Source organism: Python bivittatus, unplaced genomic scaffold, assembly GCF_059951505.1.
Source record: "Python bivittatus isolate LINGU-HERP-01145 unplaced genomic scaffold, Pbiv_v1 ctg000120_np1212, whole genome shotgun sequence".
Lineage (NCBI taxonomy): Eukaryota > Metazoa > Chordata > Lepidosauria > Squamata > Pythonidae > Python > Python bivittatus.
This window is the reverse complement of record NW_028277037.1, coordinates 7260439-7279145: the sequence shown is the minus strand read 5'-3', so window position 1 is coordinate 7279145 and position 18707 is coordinate 7260439. Positions and strand designations below refer to the sequence as shown.

Below are 18707 nucleotides of genomic sequence, written 5' to 3'. Positions count from 1 at the left end.
GTAAAGTCAAGTAATAAAGTCTCCCTCAGCTTAAGCTCAAAGGGTGAGGTAAAAAAGTAAAGAGTTCCTTGAGTTGAGCTCAACTCCTGGTGAATACATGTCCATGTCTATGTTCATGTCCATGTGCCACTGTCTTCTTGTAGTATGTTTGTACTTGCCTACTGCCCTGATGGTCTCCCATCTAAATGCAAACCAGGTCTGTCTCTGCTTAGCTTTTTCATCATCCACTAGAATTGGCTATTTACTGTGACCCGAGGAACAATTCTTGTATGAGACTCATACGTTATCTGCGCAGCTTCTTTCAGATAACAAAGCCCAGGTTAATGGGTGTGCCCTTTAGCAAAATGCAATGTGATGCTAATGTCTATAGAGATCAAACATTTGATCAGGACTATGACACAATGAGAAGAGGAAAAAATGCCTTTTTTTTCTTCTTATGCTGCAATCCTGTAAAACAAACATCCCTAAAGCTGCTATTGGTCCTCAAATGAGTGTCCCTCTCGTGGATGACTGCAATTTGGAAGGGAGGATTGGAGTTTGGAAGGAAAAAATGAACTCCCTTTCCCATGTGCCACAGTCTTGGTCCTTCTTTCTCTCATCCTCAGTGGTTGCAAGTAAAGGAAAAGAGACATGTACAATTTAGTATCATTTGTGTAAGGAGGACAACAGGACCAAGAGAACCAACTTATATTATCTACCCATTGGAAGTCATTCTTTCCCTGGTTGTTTGTTAAAAAGACAGAGTGGAGGTTCAAAGAGTCACTTTGTGATTTTGCTTCCTAAAAGGGCTCCTGTTCCCCATGGGACTGTACGGTCTTTCTATAGTCCCATCTGGATGACCCTATTGCTATGATTTTTAATGAGATCTTTCTGCTTCTCTACAGCAAAACAAATCTTACCAGTTAAGCAGCAATGTTGCTTTGTCTTAAGTAGGCTGGAGAAGATTCCCTCCCCCCACCTTGAATTAGATAGGCTTAACATGACAACATGTAAGAAAACTATTTAAACATGTAGTTTTACCCCATTCCTACTAGTTTTGGAATTTTAGAAACTGTGACGATCAGCCAAAATCTTTCAGGTTTTTTTGGAGAAAAAAAAATAGATGTTTTCTATATTCATATTCACATATTAAAAACACTGTTACAGATATAACACAAAGCTTAATAGAATTGATTCAGTCTGAAATGTGTGCAGTGAGGTGATAGTGTACCTCGGAAACTTTGGGCTGGCATAGGCTTGATTCCAAGTTCTGCGTTGGGCATGGTACGCTGTTGTAACTTCCTTTTGGCTTCCAAAACAGGATTTTCAAATTGGGTCCTTCTATTTATGTGGCTGAAAATATAAAGAAACCCATTGTCAACTGAAGTGATCCCTTTCAAAAACTGTCTAGTGAAACCTTAATTGACCGGACCTCAATGAAGAGACCTACTTTCTGTGCCAATTAAAGTCATAATGATGTCATTACACAAAAGTGGCAAAAGATGCTACTCATGTCGTTCATGTCATGACATCATTACCCAAACAACAGAAATGAATTTATGTGATAGGATTGCACCATCAAGGCTTAACTATGTGTTAAAATGAATTTACGTGTAAATGACGTGTAAGTAGCTTTGATTGGATTGCCTCCAAAGGCAATAGAAAGGGTTATGGAGCATCAAGTGCCAAGAGTATAAATGTAAGTCAGAGGATGGAGAGCTCAAGCAAATCTTAGAGGCCAGGAAGACTAGATTTGAGTGGCAAAATAGACTACAGGGAGTAGAACTATTGTTGCTATCCAATAGGTATCTGGCAGCTTTAAAAGAAGCTCTTGCACACTTGCCGTGTTTAGAAATATGCCAATAACAAATACAGACACATGAATGATGTGCCTGGTTCCTTCCCCAAGTTCTTGAAATGCAGTCTAGCTTAGTTACCTAGCAGTGAGGGAAAGACTTAGTACAAATAACAGATGTTTTTTTTTCATTTTTTTTTTAAATCCAAAAAGCAAAGAGTGGAATACTAGAAATAATTATCAGGCTGCAATCACATGGATTATATGTAATCATATGTTTGATTATTACCATTATCTTTTGTTAGCTATCAGGAGTGGCTCTTCTCAATCTTTCCCTTGCAATATTTGTTTTTTCAAATTTCAAAGAGCAAAAAATAAATTCAGTGCTTACTACTATCAAACAACTAGGAATCTGTACTCAGTGCAGAATTTTAGAGGACACATAGATTGTGGCTTTGGAAAAATCCAGTTAATATCCACAAGGCTGCAGACTAAAAAAAGGCAGACTGATAGAAAACAATAACCAACTACAAAATATGCATTTTGCAAATCTCTCTACCGATTGCCTGATCCCTGGCCTGGTATCTGTCTACCTGCCTGATAATTCTGAGGATTTTAGATTATGTTTATGTTCTGATTCTTGAAAGGTTTTTTAACTTTTTGTTTTTCACCTCTTGCATGGAAATAATCCTATTTTGGTTTCTCTGAGGCATTTGGGACTATCAACCGTTGAGTCAGGATAAATAGTATTGGATAGCTCCAATTACTCCTTACATTGAAACATTTCTTCCTTTTGTACAGGCATAGTGTTGACTAATGCCCTCCTTTCCTGCACATCTTTTTTTCTTCTGGTTGCACCACACTGCTAGTTTTCCTTGCTTCAATGAGTTGCAGCTATTTGCTCAGAAAGTCCCTCGCTGTATCACATTTGTCCTCTGTGGTGCACAACATGAATTATATGTGCTAATCCTTCTTGAAAGTAATATTTTGGACAGGTGATTTATTGCATTGAGCTAGTCCCTTTGATATATTCCACTCTTATGATGAATGGTAAATTAAAAAAAAGGCATGGAGTGTGGAGGTAGGTGGCCTCTAAGATTAGAAGAACAAAGTGGATTAGTTCAGGAGAAGAACAAAACTCAGGACCAGCTTTACCGAAGAGAAAGTAATGCAGAAGCTGTAGGCAATAGCATTTGGATTTCATGAACAGGCAACTAATGGTTAGTTCCTGTATTTGCTGTTAATATATATTTACTGCTAGAACTGTAAAGAGAAGCATGTGTGACATGCTTTGCTGTTATCTTTGCAAGATAACTTGTTTAGGTGTCTGGTGTAGGTGTAGGTTGGAAGATACCATTGACTTCTGTAACTCATGCAGCAAAATGACTCAAGCCAATCCTGACAGGAAGATATGTAACAAGCTGAACATTCATTTGTACAGGAATACAAATGGTATATACACTGTGTCACTAGATACCTCTGTGTGTTGTTTTTAAGCTTTATTTTGCAACTGTGAGGACTAGAAAAGTCCTGTTCATTTGGAGAGGAAATGGAATCTTTGGCACATTAGTTTTCATCAAACAACATGACATCTGCCAATTGCAACATTCTTAAGGTGGCGTTGTTGTTGTTGTTATTATTATTATTGTTATTCATGGCTTTTTTTTTCTCCCAGGGAATAATTTTAAAAAATTGTTCAAGAGGAGGAACCACAGTTTACTGATAAAAAACTCAAAGAGATCCTCATCATTTCCATTCAAAATGATCAGGTATCAGGTGACAAGGAAGAACTCCTGCCATAGTAGACCATTCAGGGTCAATGGTTCCACATAAGGGGACTTCCTGGGTCAAACATAGATTCTGTCACTGTTTTACATGAAACCGTTGCAGAAAAAGCTCCCACTGAATTACTTGTTCAAAAGTCACATCGGGTGCTTTATTCTCCTAGGTGCCTTTTTAGCTTACATCTGGGTCAGTTTTACAGAGTCCAAATCAGGCTGCTTTCAATAAACACCAAGGTCATGTTTAAGACTGCCTCACCGTAGATCGACAGAAGTAAAATCCATGTAGGAGACAAAACTGATGGCCACAGGTTGTGGGAACTGGCCCACAGAAAAGTAAAGGCACTTTTAGAAATAGGGTTCTGGAGAACTTTGTAAAATTCCATTCCTCCTCTAGATCACTGTGATCTGCCTATCCTGGAGAAGATCGAACAGCTCCCCAGAGGTTAATCCTTCAAACCAAAGGTATTCTGAATGTGGTACACTCTGTTTTGTCTGAAGCATCAGGTCTAGTGCACCATTTCTGGCTCAGAGGTTTAACTTTTGCAGAATTGATGGACCGATCCAAGAATAGCTAGAATGGCATGATCTGGAGGAGAAACAGTTTCTTACATATGAATTCAGAAGCCAAGGAGAGCCATTTCTTTTTCCAGTTTGTCACACAAATCTTTTAAACTGAACTTTTTATGATATGCCTATTTTTATAATATAATTAAAGCTCTGTGTTACAATGGGATATTATCTCCTTAAACACAAAGTCATCTGTTAAATATCAGTAATAAAAGAAAGGGTTATATTGTCACATTTTATGATGAAAAATGAGAAGCAATTTTTATTTCAAGCCTATGATTTTAGCAGATTAAAACACAGATCTTTATGCTAAGTATAAAGGTTTTTATGAATGTAATCCTGCTGTATTTCTAATGCCATTACAGTTTTACTGTATTATTCCAGATCTTGATTAGAGTTCCCTTACTGCTTCCTTTTAAATAATAAATGCTAGAATAATAGCAACCTGTTCCCAGAAATTTGAAAAAAAAAATGGTAAAATGGGGAAAGTGTGTTAAAACCAGTAGTATCACTCTCTTTCCAGGTCCATGTTTTTGAACAGAACTGCACCACTTCGGGACTGACTCCGCCATTTATCTACTAGACAAAACAACTCTTTAGGAGAGAATGCATATGCACATTTCTGACATACCGAACAATATATTTAGCCTCTCTTTCAGTGACTCTAATAATCCAATTCTGGTGTTGAAGAAAACGATTTCAAGAGTCTTTGCTATGAGATGGGTGGTCATATAATTTGGGAAGGGAGGGAGGGAGGAAGGGGGGGAGGGAGGGAGGGAGGGAGGGAGGAAGGAAGGAAGGAAGGAAGGAAGGAAGGAAGGAAGGAAGGAAGGAAGGAAGGAAGGAAGGAAGGAAGGAAGGAAGGAAGGAGAAACCGAATTCCACCCTAAAATTAGACAGTCAAGAAAAAATGGTAGGTAAGAGGGAAACTAGTCAGCAGAAGTTCCCCTATATTCTCCTGTGATTGCAATTCTAGCTACCAGGTATCCTGATGGATCCACCATTAAACCTCTCAGGCTATGAAATCTGAAAAGAAGAAATAAATGGTGGAGAGTTTTAAGCATCACCTTTTTTTCTCCTTCCATATTTCAGTTCCAAATTCTCCCCTCCTTTCATTTATTTATTTTTTTAAATCAGTGCAGGAACTCTTTGCACATAGTTAGCCCTACTGTGAGAAACAATGCAATGGTGTATAAATTCCTAGGACAAAATGAAACCGAGAGAATGACTGAAAAACTGTCTGATATGCTCACTCAGAAAACAAGAGCAACAGCAATAAAGCCCTATACTTTTTCCAGGCTGCAATTTCATTAATTAGGCAGAGGATATTCTAATGGAGCCACAAGTAATAAATGCCTGTGCTTATGTGCACACTTCGTTTCACTCCCACCAATATGTCAACAACAGTGTCATGAGTCTTGCAGAAGACGCTGCTGTTTGACACTTGCAACTGCTTTCCATAATTCTGCTTTTAGGGTTTCTTGGAATAGTGGTAGGTTTGTTGTACATACTTTTGGTTAGGGTTCTTTGGGCTTAGGGTGATCAAGAGATCATGTTTTTTGGAGACATTCCGCTTCACATTCCAGTGAGGCTTCCTCAGTACAATGGTTCAGAGGTGAGGATTGCCTTGTAGTATTTACAGTCGGTGTGAAATTGGAATTTGGGGTGCAGTGGTGGTGGGTGAGTTGGTGACTGAGAAGGTGGCTTCTTGGGAAGTACTGGCTGATTGGTAGCTGGGAATGGTGATTATCCTACAGAAAACTAGCTTTGAATCATTGATTGTTTCATTCATTGGAGAGTGGGAGCTGTATGTCTCTCTGGAGATGATACTTTTCCAGATGGCAGGGTTGTAACAGAGAAGACATGCTTCCTCAGTCCTACAGGATGGCAACATTTAATTAAGGGGATTGGAGTGCACCTACTCTGTGCAAATGTACCACGCAGGCAGAAACAACTGGAAACAAGTAGTCCCTTAAATAACCAGGCCATATGCCATGAAAGGCTTTATAGGTGATGACCAGGATCATGAATTGCAAGCCAACTGGCAACCAGTATAGCCCATGCAGCAGGAATGACACATGGGAACAATGAGAAGCACCTATTACTGCCCATGATGCTGCATTTTGGACCAACTGTTGCTTCCAGAAGGTCTTCAAGAGCAGCACTGTAGAGCCCACAGCAACAGTCCAATCACATGGTGACTAGGGTGTGATGACCATCTGACAGGTCTCCTGGTTAAGAAAGGGTGCAACAGGGACACAAGGTTAACCTGTGGAAAGGCTCTCCTGGCCACAGCTGCCACCTTCTCTTTGAGCAGTAGCTGTGAGTCCAGGAGGACCCCCAAGTTCTGCACAAGTCTTGAATGGGGACATGTAACCCCGTCCAAGACCAAAGGTAAAAGCAACCCCAATCTAGGGGGCCCAAATGTTCTGAAATTATTTCATCTTTGAAACATTTGTACATATTTTCCACAGGGAAAATTATTGGCAAGGGAAAGAAGAATAAATATATTTGATCATCCTCTGGAATTCCAGAGGGTTATTCATCTAACTTTCAGTGTCATTATTTCTCACTTTTTAACATCACATAACATAATAAAATCTTTGGATAACTTGAACTGCATATTTTCCTTCTTGAACTGCATATTTTTCATCTAACCGCATGATAAAAAAAAAAATTATATCATGCTTTGCTTGCGACTACTAATTCAGGTTCAACAATCCTATTTAAATGTATATAGTATAATTGTAAAATATGTTTAATTCCACGGAAGAGGTTACCTCAGCATAGAATTGCATTAACAACTCTCAACCCTTGCCCCTTTTCAGTTATTTCATTTACAGAATTTTTCTTCTGCTCCACTTATCAGCAGAAGCTTTCTGATGACATAGTTGAGCTGCCAATGGCACTTAAATTACTTTTTTTTTCCCTGGGAGCAAAAGGCAAGCATTTTCAAGATTCACACTGAAAAACAGCATTATTCTTCCAAAGGAGCTTCAGAGTCTGCAGCATTAGTTGAAAAGATCCCTATGGCTTCCTTAAGGCACTTTGAGGACTGTGTTGAGTTTCCATGTATAATATGAACACTTTTCTGTCTAAGATTTGAGGAAAAAGATGGGGGCAGAATTATTAGAAGATCCAACTGTTTACAGCATGTGGCGGTGCAAAATATACTTAGTGTCTCAGGGCTATCCTGTCTTTCAATAGACAAGATTCTGTAAGATGGGGCTCACAGAGTAAAAAACACAACAACACAAAATTACAAAGAAACACAATAATGTGTGCAGAATAAAAAAAAAAAAGTGAAATGAGACCAAACACTTAGCAAAATAATGTCTTTTAAATTCACATTAGAATGATAAATAGCCCAATCGTATAACACATGTCTATTCAGAAATAAGGTAAAAATCTCCCTTAAGCCAAACTCAACCCCTAATGACTTCAAAGTCTCATCTGTGTTGTTTTCTTAGGAAAAATACAGAAGTGGCTCACCACTGCCTTTTCCAGGATGGTTGGAAATTTTGCATCTGGGGAGGGAATTCCACAATTTGGTACTACAGCTGAAAAGGCCCTCATGCAGTAGATGACAACTGATGCTGATAATCGTTAATCCTATGTGGCACAGAACTGGGTTATTTGCAGGAATGCTTCTCCCCAGTGATCTCTGCCCATCCCACATGCTTTGATAAGATGGGCACACTTTGGGACCTTTCCCTGAAACAACACCAGCTGATGGGGCCCAGAAGGCCTTTTCTGTTGAAGCACCTCTCCTCTAGAATGATCTCCGGAATGACCCTAACCCTGAGATATGGGTGGCCTTGTTTCAGAAAGGCAGTAAAAACTGGCTTTTTCCTCAGACTTTGGGGCCATTATGACTGGAGTTTCACATCTGGAGAACAATTCTCTATCTCTATCTCTATCTCTATCTCTATCATCTCTATCGCTATCTCTCTATATCACCTATCTATCTATGATTTTCTGATCACCTATTAATGATTTGGATTTTAACTGAAGTTGTTCACTTTGCTTTGGATTCAACCTATTTACTGCATGCTGCCTGGAGTCACAATGTTTGAGCTGGGTGACCATATCAAATAAATAAATAAATAATATGGGATGGCACGACTACAAAAAAAGGTAACTCTTTTCTATGGAAAACACTCTTGAAAAGAGTGCTATTATTATTATTATTATTTTTTTCAGTTGGGCCCTCTATTTTCTGTCACATCTTAAGGTGTACAGGAAAAAGAAAACCACAGTGGGCTGCTTCTTTTCAACCTGAAGTGCCACATGGGACATTAACAACAGTTTATACAAGATTAATAGGCAATTAATAATGGTTTGAAAACTTACTCAACATAATAAGTGCCATAAATGGGATCATCAATTTTCTCCCAGCCATATGGTAGTTCTGAAAAAGAAACAGTAATGCCTGTCAGTACATATAGCTCAGGATGCCAAGATTTGTAAAAGTAAGAATGGAAGAGTATTGTTATCAACTGAGGAGCAACATTAAGCCTAGTGCTTAGCACCAATGCCAAATTTGAGACATATACCTCAGAGGGGCAAATGGTTTTGCCATGAAATGTGGCAAGAAAATGCAGGCTGTTGACTGCCAAAGAAAAATACATGTTTACGGTTGTCTCTGCCACACACAGAAGCGGTTCATCCATGAGTCTCTTGTCCAGGGAAACTGGGAAGGTCTTTATCACCTAAAAACCCCAAATTTCCATAGAGGACTTAAAAAAGCAAAGCGGTATTATGATCAGCTATGTAAACACAACAGAAGGGGGGGAAAAGTACTGTCATTTATACATCATTAAAGGAACATTCACAGTTCAGTTTAAATGTTATCTGTTACTGATCCACATTAACTCTGGTTCAACCAGAATAAGTGCAGGTTTTATATACAGTATTTGCTAATGCGATGAGTACAGAGGCATTCACAGGTCAGAAACCATGGTTATGAGATCGAAGTCCTACCCCATTTTACACAGGATGCACATAAAAAAGGGGCACAGTCACGGTTGCCATGTGGATTTTTTTTTACCCTCTGTGGATACCTCTACATGAGTAAATCAACAGACAAACAGGAAAAGGCACCTTCCAGTCATGCCACACTCTTAGTAGCTACATGAAGATGTTTGTGTTGCTTTATTTGCAATAATACAAAAATGGTTTGCTATTCGTTTCTTTCAGGATGTTTCCAACTTCCCTTCGAGCCTGCAGCCAGAGTTGACCAAGAGTCACCAAAACCCAACAGGTTTCCTACTGTAGTTTCTTATGCATTGCCTGATCATTTATGTTTTACTTCCTTTGCCATGCGCAGAATGATTCTCGCCTTAACCATTTCTACTCTCACATTTTACAAGATACACCTAAGATATTTTTTAATGAATTAAATTTTATAGTCAGGAACTTCCACAGTGGGATTTTAAAAAATGGCAGCTGAGACCTAAAGCGGACAGAACTTGAGTCATGTGGTCAAAGCTACTATCTTGATACCCCTGTTTATAGTAGTTATTAAATCTCCATTTCAGTTTTTAATACCCTTGCATAAAGGAATACGGTTCAATTCAGCTATTAGATTCTTCCAAGTATTTTAGAGCCACCTTTGTACTTAAGTCTTTCAATCTCCCCTTCCTTTTTTTATTTATCTTACATTTTCTCTTTACTTTTACTTTTGAATTCTCTTCTTCCACTATGAAGCTGTGCTCTAATGTGATAATGGACCGTAATAAAAATACGTATATGCATATATGTATATATGTAACATTTCTTGAAACAGTTTCATTTGCATAATCAGCAAACACATTTATGGAGGTCACACATACTGCCTAGCGTTAAGTATTTATTAGAATTCATGCTCTCCATGACAAGTTAGGCATTCTATATCGTCACTAACAAGTTTTCAATAAAACAAACAAATAAAACCTCTGAATTGCCTTTGGACTGAATCTTCTAATCAAATATTTGCATAGCCTTAGTAATTGTTGCCAATTTTATATTTACTACAGTAAATTCCTAGATTGACTGCTGGCAATTTGCAGTGCTATGTAATGAATAAGAGTAGTTAAACCACCAAATAATCCTTTAAAATAATTTGCTATGCTTTGTCCCTTGTATATGTTATTTCAGAGACCAGCAAAGACAGATAAAAGGGACACAACATTCAATAAGGGGTCACATGTTATTAAAATGCACAGAATAAAAACTACCAAAATTAAATCATGTTATAAGCTGAGAAGCACATAGTGCTAGATATACAGTTTTTTAAAAGCCTGGGTGAATAAAAATGTCTTCTCCTAGTGCCAAAAAAGACCATGAAAATCATACCAGATGAACCTTCTTGGATTCAAAGATATCTTTGAAACAAGCCACACCCCACTCCATGTGGAAATATTTATGTTGTTTTCTTGGTAACAATACCAAAGTGATTTGCCATGCCTTTTTTCAGGATGTTTTCAACTTTCCTTTCTTGCCTACAGCCAAAGTTGTGTAGGAGTTGCCAAAAGCCAACAGTCTTCCCATCGTAGCTACTATTGTATTACGTGCCTTCCCCGGTGCAAAAAAAAAAGAACTCACTACGAAGATCATATCAGACAAATTTTCCTAGATCCAAAGAATGATGAGTCCATTGCATCTTCTCATAGACCGAAACTTTCCAATTTTGGCATTCTATAGCTTTGTCTCCTTTCTATATTGTCCCAACTCATTTGCTGGCTCAAATTAGGGTGGCATAGTTATTGAGAATCTTTAGGATATGGAAAGGTTTTTACATGGAACAACATGGAAATACCCCTATATTCCAGGATTGGCTGAACTGTCGTCAGCTTCTTAGCTTCTTCACTGGATGCATTATTCAAAAGGGTTCTGAAATCAACAACAGTTAATGCCTCAAGTGGATCATCTGCAACAGAAACTGCTTTATTTCATTCCATATTATTATGTTCAATTTCCCATTTGCATGGTAAAAACAGTTTAGGCATGAGGGATGCAGACTGATCCTAGAAGAGCCTTTCAAGTTTAATATTGATTTAATATTTCAACTTTAATATAGTCATTGTACTTGAGGTTTACGGGGCTCAACAACTAAATAGTACATTCAAATTAGATTTGACTAAAGGAATATTACTATTGGTTTTAAATTATTTTTTAAACTGTATTCCAAGCTTGGTTAAATAAAATTCAAAAGCATTTACCCAGCAGGAATTGTTTTCCTAAACCCTTAGCTGCAACTACTTCATAAAATATAAAACTAAGTATTTGCATCTTGCATGGTTAAAAATAAGTTCTTACAGTTTCCTGCAGAACCCAAAGATTATAAGAATATTGGTCTGGATACAGAGTTAATTAAATAGTAATCTATTTACGCAACTTGGGCTTCCTCCCTCGCTGCCATCCCAGAAAATTGGACTTACAGATTACAGCAGAAGGAGAAGAGGACAAGAAGATTTTGAATAGGCAAGGCTAATGGAATGCATAGGAATGTCCCCCACACTCCATTTGCCTGATTCTGAAAAACTTACTTCGGTTCACGAGGATGAAAACATGAACATAAGTCACGGAGTGCCATGATTTATGAAAGATTTTTCCACCATAGTCTCACATTATATCTTATATTAGGGACAATAGCTGGGTTCCATGTTTTTCAATAAGGAACAAACATAATTAGCACCCACAGTCTTCTCCATCCAAAAAAGTAGCCTTGAGGTTATGAAAGGTCATGATTATTATCTTTTTCAGAATTTCATGCATGTAGCTTATAGTACTATAATGCAGGAGTGGGAGAGATTAGGTTTCATTTTGGAAAAAATCAGGAAGAGTCTGGTAGCATCTTTTCTTACTTACAGATTTTATTAAAAAGCGTACACTTTCATGAGCTGCAGTATCTGATGATGTACATGATGAATGAGCTGCTCATGAGTGTCTTCAGCTACCTTCCTGAATGCCATTTCACATCTACTGACCCTTCTCCTTTGGCCCATGGACACTCAACATGCCAACTTCTTTCTTGGGTTGTCAGAATCTTCTGTTGTCATGCTGATTCTGTTGCTCCCACTTCCTTTAAAATGCTCACCTCTCTCTGATGTATCCTGACACCACAATTCCTCACAGCATGCCTGCACAACCACCACTGCCTGGATGGTCTTCTTTTGTAGTTGATGTGAGTCTTCACTCTTCAGCTGAACAGAAGACCCGGAATTGCAAAGATAGGAAGGAGGAGCTTATATGAATAACCACAAGGCTTTCCTTCCTTAGTATATAAATCTGTTATATGTATGCACACCTCTGGAAAATATTTCTCATTCTGAGATTAGTACATATTCATTTCAAGTATGAGGTGAAGGAAATATGATGGGATAAAAAACCAACTTATTTATGAGATGTATTCAAATTATTGGAAGCATACTAAGTTTTTCCTGTGTCTTATTTTGGCCTCTTATTTCCTGAAATACATATGTGTCTGTGAATTGTCTTGATCATGCTAGAAGGAAGTAGGGCAGTAACAGAGGAAACAAATAAATAAACAAACAAACAAACAAAGCATATACATGAATTGAAACTTTTCTTCTCTGTTATACTTCCATGATGTTACTGTTATGTTAAAAAAAACTTATTTGACCATATTGCCTCTAGGCACAGAGTGAAAACAGGAGATAGCAAAGTCAAATTACAATTTTATTGAAAGAAGCAGTGTTGAATCAGAATTCTCAACCAATTCCTTCTACCTTCCCATGAGGAGGCTGTTTCTGGGGTTACTAATATAACTTGTATCACAATCCTGTCCTACAACACTTGGCTGGAAACTGCAGAAGAACAATCCCCCAAAGTCTGAAGAAACCATGAGCTTAACGAGAAAAACCACAGGAGGGTGCCATAAGATATAAATACCCATTTTTCTAAAAACCAATGCCACATTGACTAAGTAAACAGCCCTTAAAAATGTTATCTGTGTTCATGAATTTTTTCCCCCTGATTTCTAGTACTACTTGCATTACAGGCTACAATAGGCTACATTGTCACCCCAGGCAACTCCCTGAGTGAAACATCTTATTTCATATCACTTCCAAGGAATTATTTAAAGGTCCTTCAAGTCAAGCTTGACTCCTGAGGACTTCATGGATACACCCATGTTTTGTTTTATTTTATTGGATTTGGAGACCACCCAACTCCCAGTGATTCTGGAATGCTTACCTTTCTAAAAGCAGGAAACAGAAAAAGAAAAAGACACGTACGTTAGGAAGAAACAGTCTACCATGTTATATACAACAGTTTTCTTGTTAACAATTTAGAACTGGTTTGTCTCTCTCCATAATTATCTTGATTTCTGGTCCAGTTTATGATCATGGTACTCCCTGGAAGTTTCCCATCGAAGCCAAATCTCTTTAGTTTTCATAGATCAGTCAAGATTGACTAGATGTTATGACTCAGCTGGGGTAGTATTGATTTCATGGACATGAACTTGTGGTTTTCTTGGCAACAATATCAACGTGGTTTGCCACAGTCTTCTTCTAGGATTCTTGTTTTAGTTCCTAGTGTAGCTGACAGCTCTGAGATTTCTGGGTGGTTTCCCATTCAAGCATTTACCAGGCCCAACCCTATTTAGGGTTGGCTAAGTGCTGCTACTAAGCTGGGCCCTCACAACAAATAGGATGCTTACAATTTAGCAGGGACAATGTTAAGCCTACCCTGTGTATATGTTTTCCACTGGTTTTTAGGTCTCAATAACCTTTCCTTCACCTTAATAAAGCCAGGCACACTCTTGCTTCACTCTTGAAATGTTGCAAATGGAAATATTTTCCTCTACAGATTTCTTTTCTTTTGTAGTTGCTGTAAAATATGAGTACTCCAGGGCTTTGTTTCAGTTGCATATTACACAAATTACTGCTGTCTGACAACAATGACTTCTTTCTTATCATCAGCATCACGCAGCAGTAGCGGCTACATTTATGAAGGCACTTTCCGGATTCATTCCAAGTTTAGAAATTCTGTTAAACAACCTCCCAGCATCCGAATGACAAGGAAATAGACATCCATTTGGAGGTTTATTTCATTTTATTTGAATTGTAATACCATCTGCCAAACTTAACTCACTCTTTATGTCTCTAAATGCTTTCCTTTTGACAGTATCATCAGAAAAGGAAGCCTTCACAACAAAGAGGCATCTGGTCTTAATTTAAAAAGTGACACATTTTGTTTGCATTTGCAGTGATTCAAGAACATTTTGCAAATTACGGGTTGAATTAATGTGCCATTTTGGAAGAACAACAACCTCCCTCCCCCCCAATTCTTAACTGTATCACTCTGTGGATAGCATTACAAAAAGATCTAATATTTTTAATTACATATTATTATTAATTCAAGTTACTTCTTTTAAGTATTAGCATGCAGGTTATATTTAAGGTATAATACATGCAAAAATGCATGCAAAAACGCTCATGTAATTTGCTTAGTATTCAGTTTATGTCAAATGATATATATGATTCAGTGAGACAGTTTCTCCAACATCCTCTAAAATTGAAACTATTCTATAATTCTGGTTGTGGCATTCTTTTCCTCAATATAATTTGACTTTTCTACAAGGATTTCTTGTGCAAAATCATAGCCCAATAAGCGGAAGCTAATTTAGAGTTTACATCCAAAAGTATTTCCAAGTTTCTGCCTCAAGCACCTGTTTATACAGAGGCCAATTTGTCATGCAACTACCATGGATAGGAAAGAACTGAGGGGTTAGGTGAATATCCTAAAGTGTTTCAATTCAATTTAAGTGGTAAACTGGCCAAGCTTCACTACTTCTTGGCTGAACTAAGAGTTTAACACTCTCTTGTGTCTGTTGCAGGGGAAGATCAATAATGAAGGACATACTCTTTTTTCAGATAAGCTTGTCTGCATTATTGATCTTCTACTTGAAGAATCCCTGTTAAGCTTCCCAGGAACTACAAAGGAGACCGTTTCCAAAACGACGGCAATAAAGTAACCCCTTTCCAACAATGAATCACACAGCATAGGGCTGCTGAATGGTTTTGCAAAGACTGTGTGCCTTAAATCTCTGAGAGGTTCTCTCGATGCAGTATAATAGCAATCCAGAATGACGATCCCAGAATAGAGAAAGGAAAGGAAATATGGCATAGCATATTCTCACGGGTTCAGAGATAGGACAACTCTTACTTTTTGAACCTGCTCTCTACTTCCAGGTGATAGATAAAGCTTCAAGCAATAAAGGACATTGAAAATGAGATTTTCTCTCAGCTTCCGGATTGATCCCAAAGAGCCCTTTAGTCCTAATAAATGAAAACTGTATAAAGCCCAAAGAAAAAAAAGTCAACTAAGAGAAAAGTCAAGGAAAAGAAACATTAGGAGATCCCAGTAGTATATGTAACATTATATATTTCAGAATATATAATCTGAAAGATAATAAATCCAGACATCCAAAATCATCTACCCAAGACACTGTGTATCTTGTTTCTAATTTTCAGGATGGGAAACTGCCCCCTGAAAGCTCTGAAGAAGGAAATTTACATTAACTTCACATTTTCCTTTCTCCAGTAGTAGTAGCTATTATAATTCATTTGATTTTTATTATGACACTGTGCCCACTTCAACCATCTTTACATTTGGGATGAATAATAACAGGATGGGATTCCATTTTCTTAGGTTCTAAGCACGTTTTAGTGAAATGAACCAAAGACAAGTGATTGGTGTTCCCATCTCAGCTCTGACACCCTTGAGAAATTCTGGATGTTCTAGTCCAATGACCGGGTGGTCATTGAATTTGGGAAGACTGTCCTACTCACATACACATTGCAGGAGGGAGAAATGAAATGTCTCAGCTTTTAGTGGGAAATGCTCTAGAACTAATAAATCAGACAAATACCATGTGTGATTCAACTTTTTTTTTTTTTTTGGTGCCTTCAAGTCAGTTTTCAACTCCTGGTGACTGCCTGGACTAGTCCCTGCAGTTTTCTTGGTAAGGTTTTTTGGAAGTGGTTTGCTGTTGCCTCCTTCCTAGGGCTGAGAGAGAGTGACTGGCCCAAGGTCACCCCGTTGGCTTTGTGCCTAAGATGGGACTAGAACTCACAGTCTCCTGGTTTCTAGCCCCGCTACACCAAACTGGCTTTCATCAACTAACTGATAGCTAAGTAGAAACCCTGAAACACAACAAAGTTAATATTCAGCAGCTTTGAACAATATTACAACTTTTTAAACCCCTGAAAAAAATAAAGAAGTGTGTCTTCTAATGTCCACGGAATATTATTATTTCTTATTTGAATAATCAGAACTGAATGAGAAATAAAGCAGACTAGTAATTGTGGAAACAAATGAAATGAATGAGTACTTATAGCGAACCTGATAAAACCTCCTAGAAAAAGGGAACAGCAAACTACTTTATCATTGCTGCTAAGTACTTGAAATCACGAGTAGCTGAGCTTGACTTGAAGAAGACTTGACCCCCCCCCTCACACCCACACCCACACACACATATTTTCTACCTATCTTTCTATGGGATTCTCCAAAATAGCACTTTTCTCCATCATTACCAGGTTGGCAGTTAAGACTGAACTCCATAATGAAAGCCTTCAAGTTCTTTGTAAAAGTGAAGTAACTGGAACAGTTTTAGTACTTGAAATCATACTTGAACTTGCACACCAGTCCTCACTAAATTGCATACTTGATCTCATGTAGAAATAGACAGCCAGCATAGTGTAGTGTTAAGGAAATGGATTGGTACCACAGAGACCCATGTTCAAGTCCTCCTTTAGTCATGGAACTTCACTGGGGGTTTTGGGACCAATCCCTGTCACTCAACCAGCCTATCTCACAGAGTTGTTGTTATGGGGGGAGGGGGCAACTGAAGGAGGGAGTTCTATGCATGCCCCCTTGAACTCCTGATGGAAAGGCAGGATATAAATCTAACAACCAAACAAATCATAACATGATTTGTTTTATGATTTATTTGGCTGTCCAAGGGCAGATTAAGTAGCTGGGAACCAAAAATCTATTCTCACTTAATGCCTTGGGAACCGGTATGAAGCCTGAACCAAGACTGGTGGCAAGTTTATGATCCCCATTCATGAGAAAGAAAAATAGAAAGAAATAACTGAAAAGGGCAAGATAAATGGGGTGAAAATTTTGGAAAGTGAATTGCAGGGAGGGTTTGTTTTTAAGCATTGTGTTTATCTTAATACCATTACAAAGCTGCCAGATTTTGCTTTTAATTTGGCTTTGTAAATTTTCTACTAATCTCCAACATATCTCAGCCTCCTTTATCAGAAATGCTTGATGGTGACATGGATCAAAGGCTACATATCCTACCATGACATTCCAAACGAAACCAGGACAGAAACATTAAAGGAAGTGCCATTAAACTCCAATGCTGCCTTTCCCCCAACTCACTTGATTTTATTTCTATCTCCATTGCCTACAAGGGTGTAAAATACGAAGAAATTTTTCAAGATACAGAGATGGCACAGAGTAGTGTATAACACAAAATGATTTGCTGATATCTGTGCAGAAAGACTGACATCCTTTCTTAGCAGAGGATGAATAAAGCCAGGATGCTTTTAAAAAAGCCCCTTTTCCTTAATGCTGAGTCAAGTCAGACCCCAATGTAGTACATCAACGTAAATCTACTCACACATCTTTATGATCTAACTCTGTATCTACTAGTACAACTTGGAAGGCAGAAGGCTTTTTTGAAGACAACCACACAAAGCCTAAACCAACCACTCTGCTCTGGAGAGCATCACACCTAATGGCCTCCTTGGATCTATGAGCTTTACACACTTCTATAGTGTTGTGTTCAGGTGAGCACATACGCGGGCGCATATAAGTACACATTTACATACCATATACATTTCTTTCCCTGCAAGCAATTCAGTTACATTCTGAACCCTTCCTTGATCCCCATGAGACAACTTTGAAGAAGAAGAAAAAATGGTGGAACAGAGGCAGAGGGACTCTGCAAAGTGTAGTGACCTAATTAGACCACAAAGAAGAAAACAGAACAATCCAAAGTCCATAAATCCTGTCAACAAGTCTGTAGAAAAGGCAGATCTAGCTGCTGACCTGATATATTCTTAATGTATATTCTGTTTCTTCAAAGGTATCGGTTCATAGATAAAACAAGTAATTAGTTATATTATTTCAGGGATATTTCTGGGACTACCAGTCTCCAATTGTGCCTGTCTACTCAGTAAGTTTTGACCCATAAGATGACATTTTTAATAGATAGGACCTGAGGTTGGCATGCCTTGGGTCCTGTCTTTTAAATACTATCATCTTACAGGACCCAGAAGGCAGGTCTTCTCTGTTGTTCTAGAAAGGCATCCCCCACCCACCCCAGATCCCTAAAATCCTGGCCCTGCTGTCCTTCAAGAGAACCTTAAAATCCTGGTTCTTTTTAAGGCACTGGGCTGGGATATTGCATGAACCCATCACGGAGACTGAGATAGCACGGCCAGTTTTATTACAATTTTAATTGATTACATCATTTTTTAAAAAGTCTTTAGCAGCCACCCAAAGATGTGTGCAAGTGGGTGGCCAGAGAAATTGAAATGATAAATATCCACCAAGAGATC

General features: G+C 38.2%; 1 protein-coding gene across 13 annotated transcripts in view; it reads right to left on the bottom strand.

The window, feature by feature from the left end:
• Window positions 1-18707, bottom strand: part of MAGI2 (membrane associated guanylate kinase, WW and PDZ domain containing 2) — a 659127-nt gene that overhangs the window by 148454 nt on the left and 491966 nt on the right. For all 13 annotated transcript variants that reach the window (XM_088134918.1, XM_088134917.1, XM_088134920.1 and 10 more), the window contains 2 exons: window positions 8479-8536; window positions 1211-1332 (listed from right to left, as the gene is read on the bottom strand). In XM_088134918.1, coding sequence (XP_087991044.1) covers window positions 1211-1332; window positions 8479-8536 — 180 coding nt within the window. The remainder of the gene's footprint in view (window positions 1-1210; window positions 1333-8478; window positions 8537-18707) is intronic.